This window comes from Erpetoichthys calabaricus, chromosome 3 (assembly GCF_900747795.2).
Source record: "Erpetoichthys calabaricus chromosome 3, fErpCal1.3, whole genome shotgun sequence".
In the NCBI taxonomy this organism is placed as follows: Eukaryota; Metazoa; Chordata; class Cladistia; order Polypteriformes; family Polypteridae; genus Erpetoichthys; species Erpetoichthys calabaricus.
Window position 1 is genome coordinate 279320355 of NC_041396.2, and position 16341 is coordinate 279336695.

A 16341-nucleotide genomic window follows, 5' to 3' on the forward strand; every position below is an offset into this window, starting at 1 on the left:
AGCCATTCTTGTGTAGTTTTTGGCTTTTTGCTTGGATGTCTTACTGGAAAACAAATTTTCCCTCAAGGTGCAGGGTTCATGTAGACCTCATCCGGTTTTCCTTTTAGATTTCTATTTATTTTGCTGCATTCAGTTTACCTTCACAAGTCTTCAAGGCCTGCTTTATTATTGGGAGGGTGTTTCGCCCTAATTCTGGGTTCATCATGTGTACACACTCACTGCACCCCTCTCTCGGGGAATTGAACCTCGGACGTCAGAGCTAGAGGCGAAGCCTCTTTACCTACAGAACCTACAGAATTAGGGCGAAACACGTGTCGCGTACTCTTTGCATTATTTGACAGTAAACTATTTCAACCATTCTATGATCTGCTTCTCGCAACTGAAAGAGGGCACCGTGGCGGATATTAGCCGACTTGCTGACCAACCACAAGCGTTACCTGGTAGGTAACCACCCATATAATCAGATTGTGATTCAGACTACGAATGCCATGAATGTAATTACCCCAATCTACATGCTGTCAAATAAACGAACCACACGCCGTGGCGCAATGCTAGGGGCTTCGCCTCTGGCGCTGATGTCCGAGGTTCGATTCCCGAGAGGGAGTGCAGTAGAGTGTGTACGCCTGATGAGCCCAGAATTAGGGCGCAACACGTGTCACATACTCTTTGCATTATCTGACAGTAAACTATTTCAACCATATATATATATATATATATATATATATATATATATATATATATATATATATATATATATATATATATACTTTCAACCTATTAAACATAATATAAATGGAACATTGTGAATATTTTAGGCCAACTGGCAGTGGAAACAAGGAAAAGAAAATCTACTTTATACTAAAGGAAAAAGTAAACCAAATTATCATACCATCTTAAGAGGGTGGGTCAGTACCACGCCATAGAGTCTGATCAGGTTGGGATGGTCAAGGGCATGCATTACTGTCACCTCCTGCAAGAAGTCCTTCAGAATTTCTGCTTCTTTTGATGTGTCCGCAGGTATGAGGTATTTCACAGCAACATTTATCTGGACATGTTAGAGATTTAGAAGATAACAGAAGAAAATTTTTGAAATGCAGGCCATTTTTTTGTATTGCAGATTATAGTAAATTACACATATTATAATGGAAACTCAGGATTTGATAGAAGATCCTAGATACATACACTGAGTAAAACAAGGATATTAAAGAAAAGATAGAGTAGGTTTTCTGTCGGTTAAGATAGAGGCAGCTGATAGGTACTGGCAGGCCAAGCGGAATGCGGCTTTGGTGGTTGCTGAGGCAAAAACTCGGGCGTGGGAGGAGTTTGGGGAGGCCATGGAGAACGACTTTCAGACGGCTTCGAGGAGATTCTGGTCCACCATCCGGCGTCTCAGGAAGGGGAAACAGTGCAGTGTCAACACTGTATATGGTGGGGATGGTGCGCTGCTGACCTCGACTCGGGACGTTGTGGGTCGGTGGGGGGAGTACTTCGAAGACCTCCTCAATCCCATTAACATGCCTTCCAATGAGGAAGCAGAGCCTGGGGACTCAGAGGTGGGCTCCCCCATCTCTGGGACTGAGGTCACCGAGGTGGTCAAAAAACTCCTTGGTGGCAGGGCCCCGGGGGTGGATGAGATACGCCCGGAGTTCCTCAAGGCTCTGGATGTTGTAGGACTGTCTTGGTTGACACGCCTCTGCAACATCGCATGGACATCAGGGACAGTGCCTCTGGATTGGCAGACCGGGGTGGTGATCCCCCTCTTTAAGAAGGGGGATCGGAGGGTGTGTTCCAACTACAGAGGGATCACACTCCTCAGCCTCCCTGGAAAAGTCTATTCAGGGGTCCTGGAGAGGAGGGTCCGTCGGATAGTCGAGCCTCGGATTCAGGAGGAACAGTGTGGTTTTCGTCCTGGTCGCGGAACAGTGGACCAGCTCTATACCCTTAGCAGGGTCCTGGAGGGTGCATGGGAGTTTGCCCAACCAGTCTACATGTGTTTTGTGGACTTGGAAAAGGCATTCGACCGTGTCCCTCGGGGAATCCTGTGGGGGGTACTCCGAGAGTATGAGGTACCGGCCCCCCTGATAAGGGCTGTTCGGTCCCTGTACGATCGGTGCCAGAGCTTGGTCCGCATTGCCGGCAGTAAGTCGAACCCGTTTCCAGTGAGAGTTGGACTCCGCCAGGGCTACCCTTTGTCACCGATTCTGTTCATAACTTTTATGGACAGAATTTCTAGGCGCAGCCAGGGCGTTGAGGGGGTCCGGTTTGGTGGGCTCAGGATTGGGTCACTGCTTTTTGCAGATGATGTTGTCCTGTTTGCTTCATCAGGCCGTGCTCTTCAGCTCTCTCTGGATCGGTTCGCAGCCGAGTGTGAAGCGGCTGGGATGAGAATCAGCACCTCCAAATCCGAGACCATGGTCCTCAGCCGGAAAAGGGTGGAGTGCCCTCTCAGGGTTGGTAGCGAGATCCTGCCTCAAGTGGAGGAGTTCAAGTATCTCGGGATCTTGTTCACGAGTGAGGGAAGAATGGAGCGTGAGATCGACAGGCGGATCGGTGCGGCATCCGCAGTAATGCGGGCGCTGCATCGGTCTGTCGTGGTGAAAAAGGAGCTGAGCCGCAAGGCGAAGCTCTCAATTTACCAGTCGATCTATGTTCCTACCCTCACCTATGGTCATGAACTATGGGTAGTGACCGAAAGAACGAGATCGCGAATACAAGCGGCTGAAATGAGTTTCCTCCGCAGGGTGTCTGAGCTTTCCCTTAAAGATAGGGTGAGAAGCTCAGTCATCCGGGAGGGGCTCAGAGTAGAGCCGCTGCTCCTCCGCATCGAGAGGAGTCAGATGAGGTGGCTTGGGCATCTGATCAGGATGCCTCCTGGATGCCTCCCTGGTGAGGTGTTCCGGGCACGTCCAACCGGGAGGAGGCCCCAGGGAAGACCCAGGACACGTTGGAGGGACTATGTCTCTCGACTGGCCTGGGAACGCCTTGGGATTCTCCCGGAAGAGCTAGAAGAAGTGGCCGGGGAGAGGGAAGTCTGGGCATCTCTGCTCAAGCTGCTGCCCCCGCGACCCGACCTCGGATAAGCAGGAGACAATGGATGGATGGATGGAAGATAGGGGTTAGGGTTAGGATTACAGGTTTTAATTCCTGGCACATTCTTAATTAGTTAACAATTACTGCTGCTACCAGAATATACTTTTTGCCTTAATTTTAACGGACTTGATTTTCCTTAACCGGCAACCAGACCATAATGAGATGCAATGCAAGCTAACAGAAGGTGAAGGAGAAGAAGGTGCAGATAGACATTTACTAGTGCTGGCTGAAATTTTGAATTGGTTTTTATCTTCTTATGCCATAGCTCAGAGTGATAATTTCTGTGGAGGAACTCAAAACACAATATTTAGTTTAATTGAACTGATTAAGATGATAAGATTTTTCTGCTCACAGGTGAGTAAAAGTAATCACTATAATAATAATCATATATGCGAAAATAAACTAAAATATACATATATTCAAACTGATTTTGGCAACAGATTAACCAGACAGTTTAGTGGGCTGCAAAATTCTAAAGGCTGAGGATCCTGGCTTAATGATAGTTACCATTTTCCCTGATGCACTCCTCCACTCTCCCCTCTTGACCACACCAAATGAGCCACTGCCGAGTTTCTCATACAGGGTCAATTCACTGTCCTGGATGAGGCAGGTCATACTGCGTTCAGGTTCAGTGTTAGCAGATGATGCTTGTTCGCGTCCGCTGAAAACCTGTAATGGAGACAAAGCAAATGAGAACAATGCGATCACAATGCTATTACTAAACGACAAGGCTTTTTACATTTTTTGCTTGGGAAAAATAATCCAATAATAGTTACATATATTGAAGTTTACATTTCAAAAATCACACACACACCTTTATAATGAAGATGATCTTGACATTATGACAGATTAAATCAAGAAAACACATTGCACAGTTTGTCAGTCCATTTCTGGTCTTTGACAATGAGGGTTGTCAACTGTAATGCAAGCCCAACAGCTGTGTAGATGAAGGAGTTAAATCTCTGGATGAGCTACAGGAAGACTGTAGCTAGTCTCTTTCAAATCCCTCAACTTCACCAATTTGCCATGATTTTACCACTTTCTATTAAGGTGTGATGATGGTCTTATTTCCTTCGTTTCCAGTAATTCTCTTCAATGCAAATCTGCTCTACCTTGATTCTCCTTTGCCATTCTGCCTCTCCTAAATAATGTTCTTTAACTATTTTTGATGTTGTTTACCTTCTTTTTAATTTTCGGTCTACTGCCTACCCATCTTCTCAAGTCTTGCTATTCTGACATTGTCTCTTTCATTACAAACACTTCCACTTCTGTCCCTTTAAGCTAATTTTATAACATAACAGTCTCAATCCTACTAAATCCAATTCAGGGATACTGCAGCATTAAGCGCAAGGCACCAACCAAGTGAGGTTTTATACCTTATATTTATATAACATAACAGTCTCAAACCTGCTTAATCCAGTTAAGGGTTTTTTTTGGAGGAACAGGTTAGGACCAACCTGGGATCATTGGGCAGAAGACAGGAAAATGCCCATGACAGCATACCTGTCCATTACAGGACAGTCTCCAGTTAAACTAACATGAAGATCTTTTGAAATGTGGAAGAATATGTGGAATGCCAAAGTGAGAATGTGCAAACTTCCTGAAGCACAAGATTCAAAATCAGAATGATGGAAGTATGTAAGTCCTCAGTGTTAACCACCGTGGCTCAGTTCATGTTGCACTCAGACTGTTACAAGCTATCCTTTAGTTGAAGGAAAAAAAAACAACAGGCTGTTAATTCTGTCTAACATTCACCACATCTGAAAACTATCATTGGTTTCCCAACCTTTAACTGTCTTGTTTCTTCCCAGCTCATTTGAGAGATACCTACTGGTCATTGCTTTGAATCTTTCTAATTTGAAACTCGGCCCCAACACATGAATTAATTCCCCTTGAATGCCGATTTCTGTTCTCCTTCTCTTTAGTCTTACTGCTCCTTTGATATGTTTGATCATAACGCCCACTTGTGAACCACCCGATGGGTTATGGAGGATTACCCATTGACATTTCCTATGTCTGTTGTCTTCTTTAATGGTGAATTCACTTCCTTATTGTCTGTGATCTGTAATGTCTGTAACGATTCTGTGCGTAGTCCCTATGTGTTTGTCAAAATTGCCTTATGATCTATTAATTTGCTGAAGACATCCAAGTCTACATGAATATTACTTCTAGCCATATACAGTGCAACCTGAATACTAGATAGTATGAATCATCTATCTTATTGTTGTCTGAAAAAGCCTCTGCATTTTACTTGACAGAAGCCAGAATTCTGAGTCACGGATTTGTGTGTCAGTCAAGACTCCGATTTGAGTAATCGTATCATCAGACTCTACCCATTCCTCTCTCTATAAGATGGATGTTGTCATATCTTTGTCAGCTTTTGCCTAGCTTACTGTAAATCTTTTCTCAATGGTTCTCTTCATTATGCATTAATAGAGTAAAAGTAATTCAACACGCAGCTTCTGCACACAGTAATCACTTTACACTTCAGGTGGTGAGAGAGAGAGAGAGAGAGAGAGATAGAGATAGAGATACTTTATTAATCCCAAGGGGAAATTCACATACTCCAGCAGCAGCATACTGATACAAAAAAAAAAAAACAATATTAAATTAAAGAGTAATAAAAATGTAGGTAAAAACAGACAATAACTTTGAATAATGTTAACGCTTACCCCCCCAACCCCCCAAGTGGAATTGAAGAGTCGCATAGTTTGGGGGAGGAACGATCTCCTCAAGTCTGTCAGTGGAGCAGGACAGTGACAGCAGTCTGTCGCTGAAGCTGCTTTTCTGTCTGGAGATGACACTGTTTAGTGGATGCAGTGGATTCTCCATAATTGACAGGAGCCTGCTCAGCGCCCATTGCTCTGCCATGAATGTTAAACTGTTCAGCTCCATGCCTACAATAGAGCCTGCCTTCCTCACCAGTTTGTCTAGTCGTGAGGCGTCCTTCTTCTTTATGCTGCCTCCCCAGCACACCACCGCATAGAAGAGGGCGCTCGCCACAACCATCTGATAGAAATCTGCAGCATCTTATTGTAGATGTTGAAGGACGCCAGCCTTCTAAGGAAGTATAGCCGGCTCTGTCCTCTCTTGCACAGAGCATCAGTATTGGCAGTCCAGTCCAGCTTATCATCCAGCTGCACTCCCAGGTTTTTATAGGTCTGCACTCTCTGCACACAGTCACCTCTGATGATCACAGGGTCCAGGAGGGGCCTGGGCCTCTTAAAATCCACCACCAGCTCCTTGGTTTTGCTGGTGTTCAGGTGTAGGTGGTTTGAGTCGCATCATTTAACAAAGTCCTTGATTAGGTTCCTATACTCCTCCTCCTGCCACTTCCTGATGCAGCCCATAATAGCAGTGTTGTCAGCGAACTTTTGCACGTGGCAGGACTCCGAGTTGTATTGGAAGTCTGATGTATATAGGCTGAAAAGGACCAGGGAAAGTACAGTCCCTTGTGGCGCTCCTGTGTTGCTGACCACAATGTCAGACCTGCAGTTCCCGAGTTACACTGCATAAGCACTGGCTTATGAACTGCACAATAATAAATAATAAATAATAATAATAATAAATAATTTGTTCTTCACTGTAATTTATGCTTTTTAAATGGTTACACAGACATGTATATGTAACTTTTGTAATATTTTCATATGTGCTCATATATTTAACTTATTATATTTACTCATGTAAAAAATATATTATGTTGTACTAAAATATGAATGCACTTTTGAGAACAGTCTGTAAGCTGTAAGACAAGCGCCTTTCATATGTAAACATTTATTGAAAATTACACAACAAGAGTAAGTCATAGCTCAATCACAAGATGTTTCACATAACCCAGTGGTTCCCAAACTCGGTTCTGGGGACCCACTATGGCTGCAGGTTTTTGTTCTAACCAACTTCCGTTTTTATTGGACTCTTAGCCTAATTAAGTGAGTCATTATTTCCCACTTTCTGTGCTTTGGAATCAATGTAGAAATTAGAAACTAAGTTTGGTAGATTTTTATTAAAATGTAATAAGCAGTTATATGGGGAATATGTATTTTTTTTAGTTGTTAATAGTATTTTCAACCTAATTTTCATTCTGCTTTTCCAGGTGTTATGGTTATTTAATTGATTATTTACTAATTAGCAGGTCTGACACTGAAGTCATTGCTGCTTTCATCATCCTGGGTGTCTGCTCTGCTGGTTGTTAACTGTCACTATTAGGGTTAAATGAAGGGAGCAAACTACACAGGAAAAGGTGAAAATAATAGGAAAACAACAAAAGAGAGTTAAGCATTTATAGCTTTAGGAAAAAATAGAAATATTTCTAAATGTCTTATAAATGTAAAAACCATACTGTTGTTTTTCTGAATGCAAAATAAGAGAAGAGTAAAAAAGACCAGCTAATTAAATGAGATCGATTATTATCACCAATTGTGAATCTGTTTGGAACAAAAACCTGCAGCCACAGTGAGTCCCCAGGACCGAGTTTGGGAACCTCTGATATAACCAATAGAACTTACAGAAAGAATAGGAGAGTTTAGTGAAATCGGTTTATTTACTGATTTGATTTCTGTAGCTCATGTTTTAAAAGTTCATAAAAAGTGCAATTAACAGTGTCTGCATACTATCTGTCTCTCATAATGGTTTAAAATTTGAGTCCTTCTGGAATTCATTGATCCATGTAGCCTTTGGATGTTTTTCAAACCAAGCCACCTGGCCACAGATGGAGAGGCAAGAGCTAAGTCACAGATGAAATTCGTCCATGGTCCTGTCAGACCAGAGACTCTCATTCTGATGATGTGCTACCTTCCTGTGCCTTAACATCTATTTGTTTAAAGATGTTAACTCAGCATTTAATGTCAAGCTAAGTGCTTTCTTTCTTTCTTTTTTTTTTGACTATTTTGTTTTTCCATCCCTTAATTTTTGGTGTGTGCTCTCTGGAAGGATTATGTAATTAGTAATAGCTGTGACATGAAGAAGAAAACTATTTTCCATTATGGCCCCGCTGTAAAATGCAGCTTATTTTCTCTGGTACAGAAATGTCTATAAATCTGTCAATAGTCACAACCCCCAAATACACACCAGTGCTGCTGTCCTTAGTAATTCTATCTTTCATAAAAGTGGACAGAAAAGGTCAGATTTTTAAAAGAGTGAGACAGGGTCCTTTTGTGTGCAAATCAATTAGAGTAAAAACAAGAACAAGGTTTGATACGTAAAAGTCTAAAACAAGCACACTTGAATTAATAAACAAAAGTAGAGTAAAAATGAAAATTAAAAAATCAAATGCTGTCTTGCCAAGGAAACCACTTTCCTCAAGTTAAATAAAAGAGCTCACCTTTGAAATAAAGTTTAGACAAGAGAGGATATGGCTTAGGCTTTAACATGGCCAACAAAACCACAAGACCCCCGTGATATCATAAGCTTTCTCATACAACGTGCACCATAGTGATGATATGAGGCATCATTGCAATCACAAATTCAAAGTCACTGAATGGTGATGTCATCGTCACACAGGAACAGGAAAAATTAACTGACAGGTTTATATAATGTCATTTATTATTTTTACTGCTAAATATATAATTTTTTTTATCTGTTATATGTGTAATATTATTTTATCAAAATTTTGTATGACATTTTTATTGGTGACATCTCAAAAAAAAATATGTCTAGAGGGATCAGCAAGTAAAAAAAGAAAAAAAGGGAAGACAAACCTAACAGAAACAGGCAAAAAAAAACCAAACAGAACCAACTGGTAAAAGACAGGAACTTCACCCCAGAATCACAGGTTAAATATACACTGTGTTCCATAAAGTTCAATCTCAACCTCAAAATTCTTAGCCCACTCTGAATAAAAGTCATTATCATTCAGAAGAGAATTCAAATGCTTGGATGTGTCAGTCTGTGCACAGAAAACTTAAATAGTGGAGTGATGACATAGCATGTCACATGACTTCTAGTTCACATGACTGGCAACCAGCATGGCAACAATAAACAACACAGACTTAATCATACAAGGATCAACAGCAAATGACAGCAGCTGCACCAAAGCCAAAATACAAAATGTATTTGCCAGAATAAGTATAACAGTTCTAAACAACTAAAAAAATGATGTTAGTTAATTCCAGATGAATCAAACTGATTACTGAGATGACTGAAAACCAGTTTCATTTCAATGCCCTCATTTTCTGTGTCAGCCTCCTAAAATGCTATGTGATTGCTAGGCACGTGACGTACATGCCATGTGATCCATGACATCATGTTTTACAAAAAATGGTCTTGTATATTAAACATCATCTGAACTTAGTTGCAAAATAATTTTGCAATTTTGGAATAAACTTTTCTGGTTATGACTTGGTTATTGAATTTGAATTTACTGTACTCTCAAAAAATCGATGATGTGCTGAGCTTTAATGTTTTTATTCTGGCTATGTATGAGTTCCTTTCTATAATGTTTCTATGTTTTTGTTACTCAGCTATTGAATTCAGTACAACAGTAACATATAGAAAAAATTGGGAGTGGTCTCCCCTCGACTTTCTCGTAATAATAATAATAATAATACATTTTATGGATATTTTAGGAGTAAACTGCAAGACAGTGATTATATTTTTATATTATGTACATTAAAGAACCATCAACAACAAATCAAATCAAATTAATAATCAACAATTATTAGAAAAGTAAAGTTGAATAAATCAGACTCTGCTGATACATGAATAAAAAATTTGCCATGATAATTTTATTTTGGCAAACAATTCAGGTAAATTATCACTTTTAGTAAATGGAAGTGGGTGAAAATAAGAGACTTTAGTAATGTGTGTAATGTAATACTTATTCACATAATTTCATTTATTTAAAGCAAAAACGTTCTCATATATGTATGTATTACCATTTGAACGTCAAACGGAAATTGGGATTATCTCAAAAAACAGTCTTTTTTCGACAAAATGCAAACAGATAAAAAATGCTTAGAATGTGGTGCTTTGTGTGGTGATGTGAAATTATCAAATTTTTAAATATTTTTGGGGAAACGTTTCAGGTAAAGTACCACTTCCGGTTTACACACACACACACACACAGAATTCCAAAAATTTTATTTTCGGACTTAGGGAGGTCTGTAACCTCGAGATTAATCAAAATCTCAAAATCAAATTTTTGGAAGATTCCAATACTTTCCCTATACTTCATATATGAGAAAGTAAAAAGCAAAAGCTAAATGCTAAAACTTTTGATTAAACTGTGACATGTAAATACCCTGTGTAAATTCAGGAGACAACAAAGGTGTTACCTGAGGTAGGCTCCCTTCCTTGTGAGCCTGAATTGGACAAAGCAGGTTTGCATTAAGAATGACTGGACTTACTGCCCTAGAATTAGGATGCAAACTACTACAATGGTGATGCTGCTTATTCCTAGTTACATGAGTGACAGCATGGTGGTCGACTGTTTAAGCCTAGACTTCTTGCCAGCTGTGAACTTGTGTGCCAATTACTGTTTGGTAAATGGGTGTACTGAGCAGTGCCAATGTGACCACTGTCTTCAATTGTCTTTACAAGTCTCACCAGTTAGATTGACTCAGACTCAACATCTCCAACCCCGAGCTCTGTCACCTGATGGACAACTATAATATTCATGTTCATTTATTTTGAGTGTATTTTTGGAGCTGATTTCCTATCCTTACAAAGATTGAATTCACATTATTTACTTGGTTAATTTCCCACACTCAAAGCCAGGATCCCCAGAGGAGGTATTGGAAAAGATTTAATCTAATAATAATGAGGATGTTTAACCTCCAGCAGCAGAAGATGAATTCAGAATGCTTCTTTTTAACAGCTTTCCCATATTCCTAAATGTGCATGCTATGAAGCAAAAAGACTGGCTGAAAATTCTTAAAATGCACATTTGGCCATATTCTCTTTCTGTATAACAGAGGCACTTAATTCTTGGTTGTAAGCAGAGAGAATTCTTTGAATATGCTTTGAGGAGTTGCATTGTTGGGCCCACCCATTGTAGGTTCCTGTCTTATTGCTTACTTCATGCGGCAGAATATTCTCCAGCCCCATCCCTGCAACAGTGAATATGATTACTGTAAGTGATTTTGTAACTGGATAGGTGGATGAATTTGTTGTATGTTCATTAGTGATTAAATGAATCTTAAATTTAATGATCCCTATCAAGCAATCTTGATTGCATATTCCCTGTCTTGCTTTGTTATTTTAATAAATAGGATTTCTTTTGGCAATACACACCTCTTGTCCTTATCCTACCACATATTACATAATGTTCTCCTAACAGGAGGTTACACAGAGCTGAATTTCCACAGACAGCACATCAGACTCTGTTCCTGCATGTCTTTGAGTACATCACAGAGTTTCATCTTTGCCTGCAGCATTTCTGTAACTAGTATGGGAGCTAATGTTGTTGTGTCTCATTCCAAAAAAAAATCCTAAAGACTATAATTCCCACTAAGTCATAGACTTTACATTGCCTGACAAATATTAGGAAAAGGGATCACATACACAGCTAAAAGAAAAACACCAAGGTTCTTCATTAGGATATTAACGAGACACCTAGCCAGGCAATAGAAAGTGAGCTGGAAACAAGCAAAATGACATTTGTGAATCTGAGAGTGTACAGTTGCTGCAACCAAAAATGTGCTTACACTTCATGCATGGCTCTCCTAAAATTTAAAAGCAATAAGTCCTATCAAATGGTTAAGACAGGTAAGTCAAATACTGTACATAGAGCAGTACAATGTATATCCACTAAAAGCCTTCCGATAAAAATGAACACCAAAGCCACCAACTGACATTTTTATAGAGTTCTTATTCTCTGATAAACTGAGGAGCATATGAGCTGAATTCAGCCTCCTCATATCTTCAGATCCTTTGCTATTTACTTGGCACATTTGTATGGAGTATTGGTTATATAACACTGTGGGAAAGAGGGGTTAGTAATCAATTAAAACAATCGATAAGACGCCCACAAAGGCTGGCACCAAATTAATGTAGGTCAAGTGAGGATCACTGTTTCATTATCCAGCTGGGATGTCAGAAATATGAAGAGATCTGTTCAGTTTATAAATGAGGTTCATAAAATCAGCAAATGTCTACATTAAACACTTTCACTTTCTCTGTTATGATCTGCTTGTGGTGATAGACTTACATTCACAAATAACCCAAACACCTATTTGTTAAAATAAGCAAAACCAAAATAATGCAATTTGTTTATAACATGAAGATGGATATATATATATATATATATCCATTGTAGCAGATAAGCCCTTGATCCACCTCTTGGACCCTCAGGTACCACTCCAAACACCAGATGAATGTACAATTCCTCTTTATTGTACTCTTGTACAGTGCACCAAGCACACTCCACTCCACACTATTTATATAATTACAACAATTCTCTTTCAATAACACTCCTCGCCCAGACACTTCGCCCTCCTACCTCCAAGCTCAGCTCAATGTCTGGGCTTTCCCATAGTCCTTTTATAAACCCTGACCTGGAGGTGTTCCTGTCCAACAGTTCACAGTTCCTTATTCCTTCTGGGTCAGGGTAAACAGTCCTTTTCTTCAACCCGGGAGCACGTCGTTTCTTCCTGTCACATGACCGTGACGTACTCCCGGGTTATAGGGCACATACGAGCCCACGAGCCCCCCTACAGCGACTCCTGGTGGCCCCCAAGGTATCCAGTCCATAAAAGTTATGAACAGAATCGGTGACAAAGGGCAGCCCTGGCGGAGTCCAACTCTTACTGGAAACGGGTTCGACTTACTGCCGGCGATGCGGACCAAGCTCTGACACTGGTTGTACAGGGACTGAACAGCCCTTATCAGGGGGTCCGGTACCCCAAACTCCCTGAGCACCCCCCACAGGATTCCCCGAGGGACATGGTCGAACGCCTTTTCCAAGACCACAAAACACATGTAGACTTGTTGGAACTCCTATGCACCCTCCAGGACTCTGCTAAGGGTGTAGAGCTGGTCCACTGTTCCGCAACCAGGACGAAAACCACACTGTAGTTGGAACACACCCTCTGGTCCCCCTTCTTAAAGAGGGGGACCACCACCTCGGTCTCCCAGTCCAAAGGCACTGTCCCTGATGTCCATGCGATGTTGCAGAGACGTGTCAACCAAGACAGCCCTACAACATCCAGAGCCTTGAGGAACTCCAGGTGTATCTCATCCACCCCTGGGGCACTGCCACCAAGGAGTTTTTTGACCACCTCGGTGACCTCAGTCCCAGAGATGAGGGAGCCCACCTCCGAGTCCCCAGGCTCTGCTTCCTCATTGGAAGGCATGTTACTAGGATTGAGGAGGTCTTCGAAGTACTCCCCCCACCGACCCACAACGTCCCGAGTCGAGGTCAGCAGCGCACCATCCCCACCATATACAGTGTTGACACTGCACTGCTTCCACCTCCTGAGACGCCGGGCGGTGGACCAGAATCTCCTCGAAGCTGTCCGAAAGTCGTTCTCCATGGCCTCCCCAAACTCCTCCCATGCCCGAGGTTTTGCCTCAGCAACCACCGAAGCCGTATTCCGCTTGGCCTGCTGGTACCTATTAGCTGCTTCCAGAGTCCCACAGGACAAAAGGGTCCTGTAGGACTTCTTCTTCAGCTTGACAGCATTCCTCACCGCCGGTGTCCACCAACGGGTTCGGGGATTGCCGTCACGACAGGTACCGACCACCTTACGGCCACAGCTCTGGTCAGCCGCCTCAACAATAGAGGCACAGAACATGGCCCATTCGGACTCAATGTCCCCCACCTCCCTCGGTACGTGGTCGAAGTTCTGCCGGAGGTGGGAGTTGAAGCTACTTCTGACAGGGGGCTCTGCCAGACGTTCCCAGCAGACCCTCACAACACGTTTGGGCCTACCAGGCCTAACTGGTATCCTCCCCCACCATCGAAGCCAACTCATTACCAGCTGATCAGTTGACAACTCCGCCCCTCTCTTCACCCGAGTGTCCAAGACATGTGGCCGCAAGTCCGACGACACGACCACAAAGTCGATCATCAAACTGAGGCCAAGGGTGTCCTGGTGCCAAGTGCACATATGAACACCCCTATATTTGAACATGGTGTTCATTATGGACAATCCGTGACGAGCACAGAAGTCCAATAACAAAACACCACTTGGGAGCAGATCGGGGGGGCCATTCCTCCCAATCACACCCTTCCAGGTCTCACTGTCATTGCCCACGTGAGCATTGAAGTCTCCAAGCAGAACGAGGGAGTCCCCAGAAGGTATGCCCTCTAGCACCACCTCCAGGGACTCCAAAAAGGGTGGGTACTCTGAACTGCTTTCGGTGCATACGCACAAACAACAGTTAGGACACGTCCCCCCAACCGAAGGCGGAGGGAGGCTACCCTCTCATCCACCGGGGTAAACCCCAACGTACAGGCTCCAAGTCGGGGGGCAATAAGTATCCCACACCCGCTCGGCGCCTCTCACTGGGGGCAACTCCAGAGTGGTAGAGAGTCTAGCCCCTCTCAAGGAGATTGGTTCCAGAGTCCAAGCTGTGCGTTGAGGTGAGTCCGACTATATCTAGTTGGAACCTCTCAACCTCGCGCACAAGCTCAGGCTCCTTCCCCTTCAGAGAGGTGACATTCCACGTCCCAAGAGCCAGCTTCTGTAGCCGAGGATCGGACCGCCAAGGTCCCCACCTTCGGCCACCACTCAACTCACACTGCACCCGACCTACTTGGCCCCTCCCATAGGTGGTGAGCCCATGGGAAGGGGGACCCACGTTGCCTCTTCGGGCTGTGCCCGGCCGAGCCCCATGGGTGCAAGCCCAGCCACCAGGCGCTCGCCATTGAGCCCCACCTCCAGGCCTGGCTCCAGAGGGTGGCCCCGGTGACCCACGTCTGGGCGAGGGAAAACGCCATCCAAATTTTTTATTTATCATAGAAGGTCTGTTAAACCGCACTTTGTCTCATCCCTCACCTAGGACCAGTTTGCCTTGGGTGGCCCTACCAGGGGCATAAAGCCACGGACAACAGAGCTCCTAGGATCAATGGGACATGCAAACCCCTCCACCACGATAAGGTGGTGGTTCGAGGTATATACATGTGTATGTATATATATATATATATATATATATATATGTATAATATATATATATATATATATATATATATATACACTGTATATACAGTATATTACTGTATATAAATATACTGTGTAAGTGCCCCAGAAGCTTGACAGGCATCCTGGCCAGGATGGAGGGAAATTTCTTGCCCGGCCGGGAAGCAATAATGGAAGGATGGCAGAGTTACAGACATTATCTGGCTGGTACGTCTTATAATTTCCACCCTGGCTGGGATGCTGAAGTAAATAATGGATGGTGGAGAGCTGGAATCCAGAAGCAGTTCATTCCCCATATATATAGCTGGCAGTATTCTTTGTCAATGGTCCCAGTTTGGACACCCGAAGGGCCACATGGGAATTGGAGTCTGGAAGTACAGCCTTATTGGGGTCCTGGGGCAACAATAGAGGGTGCTGCCAAGGGAGGTCATCCCTTGTTTCCAGATGACCCAGAAGTACTTCCAACAAATCAAGACGTGCCACTGGAAGTACTTCCATGTTCAACTTAAAAGGAGCCCAATGCCACACCTAAATGAGTCAGAATCTGGAGGCATTGTGTGACACTCAACTGGAGAAGAGAAGGAGACAAGAGAAGACATTGGTTTTGTGATTGTTTTGGCTGTGATCATTGCATTAATTGAGCTGTGTACATAAAAAATCCATTTTACTCCACCCGGAGTTGTGTTAGGTCTTGAATATCTGGGGTGTGGTAGCTTAGTGGCACCCCTACTGTTCACAATAGTATTTAGATATATAGAGGAAAAAAAATAGTTTTTGTTATACTTCAGCCTCCAATGTCATTGTCTGTGTACATATCTTTACATCCATTTTGTAACTTATTGTGTATTATGTTGCACGGAAATATGAAAATTAGTTCAGATCTGAAAAACCAAAGGCAACAGGTGAGTCCTGACAAATTTACTTGCCTAAAATTATTGAATGGGCCTCACATCAAGCACACTAGCCCCAAACTCAAAAGCAAGGCTGAGGGCTGAATAGTTACAAGACATAGGACTTTGTTTATAAAGTCAAAAATGCTAAATATCCAAAAAAATAGCGTAGTCAAAACTGTTAAACAAAGCAAAGTCTCCTTAATATCTGAATATTAATTGAAAAGAGAGAACCTAAAAAACAGACAATTCGAAAGATTACAAAATCAGAATCAATACTTAAT

General features: G+C 42.5%; 1 protein-coding gene across 2 annotated transcripts in view; it reads right to left on the reverse strand.

The window, feature by feature from the left end:
- Positions 1-16341, reverse strand: part of tnk1 (tyrosine kinase, non-receptor, 1) — a 113112-nt gene that overhangs the window by 42282 nt on the left and 54489 nt on the right. For both annotated transcript variants that reach the window (XM_051925231.1, XM_028798424.2), the window contains exons 4-5: positions 3598-3759; positions 890-1045 (exon numbers count right to left, since the gene is read on the reverse strand). In XM_051925231.1, the coding sequence (XP_051781191.1) occupies positions 890-1045; positions 3598-3759 (318 nt within the window). The remainder of the gene's footprint in view (positions 1-889; positions 1046-3597; positions 3760-16341) is intronic.